Below are 3,947 nucleotides of genomic sequence, written 5' to 3' on the forward strand. Positions count from 1 at the left end.
TGCGGGGGAGAGAGGGGAGAGGTACAGCAGAACCCTCCGGTGGGAGTTGCAGCCTGTGTTTCCCGTCCTGGGGTAGCAGTGTGGTTTGTTTTCTGGACCAGCTTACGCAGCGAGGCAGGAAGGAAGGATTTGTGGGCTCCCAACTCAAATCAGTGTGGAAGTGGGATGAGCAATAGGGAGGCTGTTCTCTCAGCACTGGTGTAACCACTCCTGGGAGTGTACCGTGAAAGGTTATAGGAGCCAGGCTATGTCATCGTACTGATGTGCTGGTCCAGATCTTTGATGATCGGGGAGGCTCAAGCTGTGATTCCTGCACAGTGCTAGTGGTGAGGAAATGTTCTGGAAGACATTTTTTTTTTTTTCTTCCCCCTACCATATTTCATCATTGATTGGATTCAGCTTAATTTTTTTTTTTTTAAACAATTCTTTCTTCAGTCCCTTAGTCTTATTCTGCTGTGGGAATATTTCCAGGGCTTCAGAGCTCCTACACATGGCACATGGGCAGTAGATCCTGGCACACACTTCACAACTGCTTGTTGCCACGAGACGTTTAAGACATGAACACAAAGTGTAAGGGGCAGCGCTGGGTCCCATGGCACAGGGAAATTTGTGAACTGCAGCTGTGCAGTGGTGTACTTCCATACTTCACTAATAACTCACTGTGTTGTGTTTTTTTGTGTTCAGGATGTATAAAGATTAAGTGCCAAGCGCCAAAATGAGCGTGACTTCGTGGTTCTTGGTGAGCAGCACTGGCATTCGCCATCGGCTCCCTCGGGAGATGATATTTGTTGGCAGAGATGACTGTGAACTGATGCTGCAGGTAACTTGGCCTTTTTTTAAACTTCTTCTGGAGATGCAGTAGATGTGAGTGTGGTGCTGGGGATCGGTAGAGGTGTTGCATGCTTTTTTCAATTGACATCTTTGAAAAGTAACTTCCTTTTTTCTGTTGAGTCTGCGGTTGCCATGAAGACTTCACATGTTTGTGAAAGTGCAAGTGAGGTTTCTTTCAAATTGCCATGTCATCAGATGGATAGGAGCTGTAGTGGTGGGAGATTAATCAAATGGATGAACTATCTTGATGCTACTAGAGGTAGTAAGCAAAGACACACCATTCTGTCCTGATCTGTGATCATGCTGCTGATTTTTGTAGCTTTTAATACATGCACTGTTTACTGGGGTGTGTGATTTGAATGGGGGCAGGGTTTTTTGTTTGCCTCTTTTTGCCTTTAAGTTTTATTAAATTGACAGTGCTTGTATGTCTCATTTAAGTATTTCCTACCATGATAAAAAACCCTATGTTTAGCAGAGGAACTCTAGCTGTTTTGGTGGAATGAGTGAGATGGTGACCTCTTCCCAAAGTAATTGTGTTACTTGGGCAAACTTCCAGCTTCTATTAGTGCTTCCAATACCAGTGTCTCTCTCTACTGGACCTAATCCAACGTGTCTGAAGTGTTGACTGTGGTCTGATGTTTGACAGCATAATATAAAGGATGTCACTCCAAAAAATGGAGCTGGAATATTGCAAAGAGCTTTTGACAGGAGCAGTTTAGCTCAGAAATTTGTAGAAGCTCAGCATTAAATTAGTGTTTCTGCTAGATCCATGCCATGAGTACTTCAATGCGAAAAAAGTTTGATTGCACCTGCCTTTGATTGCACCCCTTTTGCCCCTTTACAAAGGTGGCAAATGTGCCTGTTGGTGGCAAAATTAGGAAGCTGCGCAACAGGGGCTCCCTCCCCCTGTAGTTACGTCCTAAATGCTTTACTGATGTTCAGCTGTGTTTGTAGTAACTGCACAGGGATTTTGTATGCTGTGTTAGTGGGAGGTCTGTTTAGGGGGGTTAGAAGGTCTTGTACGAGGTGTACTTGGAAGGCGAGGTGTTGTCTAGCTGTAATAAAACATCAGTGTCCACACAAGCAGGGCTTGCAGTGTTTGTACTGCTCTGCTAGCTGGCAGTGAATGGCATGGCTGTGCTGCAGTGGTAGAGTCTGAAGCATACTCCTGGTCGACAGTAGATCGTTTGTTTGGGTTTGCCCATGAATCACCCCATCTTTTATTTCATGTTTCTACGTGTCTGACTGGTGAGGCATGTAAAGGTGAGACGTGAAAAATGTGTTCTCTCGTGACTTGAAGGGAGAAAACATACACAGTAGCCTTGGTTTCCAAAAATGGCCTGAGTTTTACGGTGCCCATCTTGATACCTTTTGAAGTTACTTGAGGCTTTTTTTTTTTCCTTACTTTCTCAGCAATGTGAGAATTACATGTTTCAAGTTGTGTACCCCAAAATAAAAGTAAGTACCCAAATATCAATCATGCTTAAAATGCATTGCTTGTTTCTCTGGTTATTTGTGGGGTTAACTGGACAGCGTGGATTGTGAGCTGCTCCATACCACATGGAGTATTTTATGCTTCTCTGCAAGTCTGAACTGGCTTGTCAGTGTTGCGTATGGACTCGCAACCTTGTGACGCTCTACATGTGCCACACTTTTTCTACAGGGCAAATGAATTGGGATTGCTGGAGGAGCCAGCAGTATCTGTGAGAGTGAAATGGTTGTATTTGGGGGCTCAGAGTTGATGGTATGAAGGCTCTGGATTGTCTGTAAAAGCCAGCTGCTTATGTTCATGGGGTGAGTTACATGTGACCCTTTGTAAACATATTAGTTTACTATCTCCAGTAATGAAGCTTTTTCTAGGATCACATGTGAGGTCTTATTCCTAGCCGTTTGCTTATAAAGAGGTTTTCCAGAGCTACCTGGGCTCCAAATGAGATGACTGTACTAAGACTTGGTGTGGAAGAGAGTCTGTGAACAGAGACTTGATATTCAAGCAAAGTTGTATGTGAGCAGATGGAGGATGAGATCTAAAAATAGACTTTTTTCCTACTGTGACTGTCCATGTCACAAAATTGTTGTGCAGACTGGCACAATCATTTGTCTTGGAGAAAGATTAAGAAGCAAAGCAGTTATCAGAGCAGATGGACAGAGCTCTTGTGACAGTGTTCACACCTGTAGTATTTCTGTGGTACTGACCCTGAAACTGTATATTCACTGCACAGTTATTTTGCTTATGTATTTCAAGATATTGACATTTAATCCCTTAAAGTGCACAACTGGAAGCAGACTGGCAGTGTCTGGGGAATGTACTGGATGACCTGATTGGTGTTTTTTCATCTCCAAGACTTACTGCTTAGTGATTTCATCGTGATATGGTTTGTGGTTCCATTTTGAGACTGTGTGTGTCAGATGGCATGCAAACATATGACACAGATAAGACTTGTCCTGGAGACCTTGCAGTCCTGCCTTTCTCATTTTACTGTTTTAGGAGTGTTTCGTCTTTTGATATTTTCTTGGAACAAGTTGTCCCAAGGTATCAGATCCCTAAACAGCAAAAAATTATGGTTTTGTCACCAAACAATCAAGCTTTAGTTTCGGCTGTGTTTACTTATTTCATACAAGTGCTAAATTTGCTTTCTGGTTAACAGAGAAGTGAAGAAAACCAGAGTCTTTAAGCTTAAAATGAAGTAGGTTTGATAGTGGGGAAACGTGATCTACCTTGAAATCTTCTATACCTACTAAGAGGATTAGAAATATTTAAAATGTTTTTGCAGCACTGTAAAGCTTTTAGTAAAAGTAAATTCGAGATTTACATTGTGTTTGAGTGTTAATGCATGGGCAAAAATGCCATGTAGCGCAGCTTGGCATGCAGTGTTGTTACACAGTCAAGGGCTCAGTTCTGCCCTTTTTCTGAAGAACAGTGCTTGATTTCTTCAACAGTCAACAAACAGCCGGATTGTGGAAATCCAGACCTTCACAAATTTGCACTGGTGTGCTTTTTTCTGTGAAGCTTGGTGGTGGTAGGAAGTAATTCTCTGAAAAGGTTAACTTTTTTTTTTTTTAACCAAAAATAAGGGGGTTTTTGGACCATCTTGAACAAAGTAATCTACTTCACC

At 42.5% G+C, this 3,947-nt stretch overlaps 1 protein-coding gene across 1 annotated transcript in view; it reads left to right on the forward strand.

Annotated features, from left to right (window-relative positions):
• The first annotated feature begins 715 nt into the window (after positions 1 to 715).
• CEP170B (centrosomal protein 170B) overlaps positions 716 to 3,947 on the forward strand; it is a 53,593-nt gene continuing 50,361 nt past the window's right edge. Inside the window, exon 1 of the mRNA XM_010286895.1 lies at positions 716 to 820. Coding sequence (XP_010285197.1) covers positions 716 to 820 — 105 coding nt within the window. The remainder of the gene's footprint in view (positions 821 to 3,947) is intronic.

Source organism: Phaethon lepturus, unplaced genomic scaffold, assembly GCF_000687285.1.
Source record: "Phaethon lepturus isolate BGI_N335 unplaced genomic scaffold, ASM68728v1 scaffold20425, whole genome shotgun sequence".
In the NCBI taxonomy this organism is placed as follows: Eukaryota; Metazoa; Chordata; class Aves; order Phaethontiformes; family Phaethontidae; genus Phaethon; species Phaethon lepturus.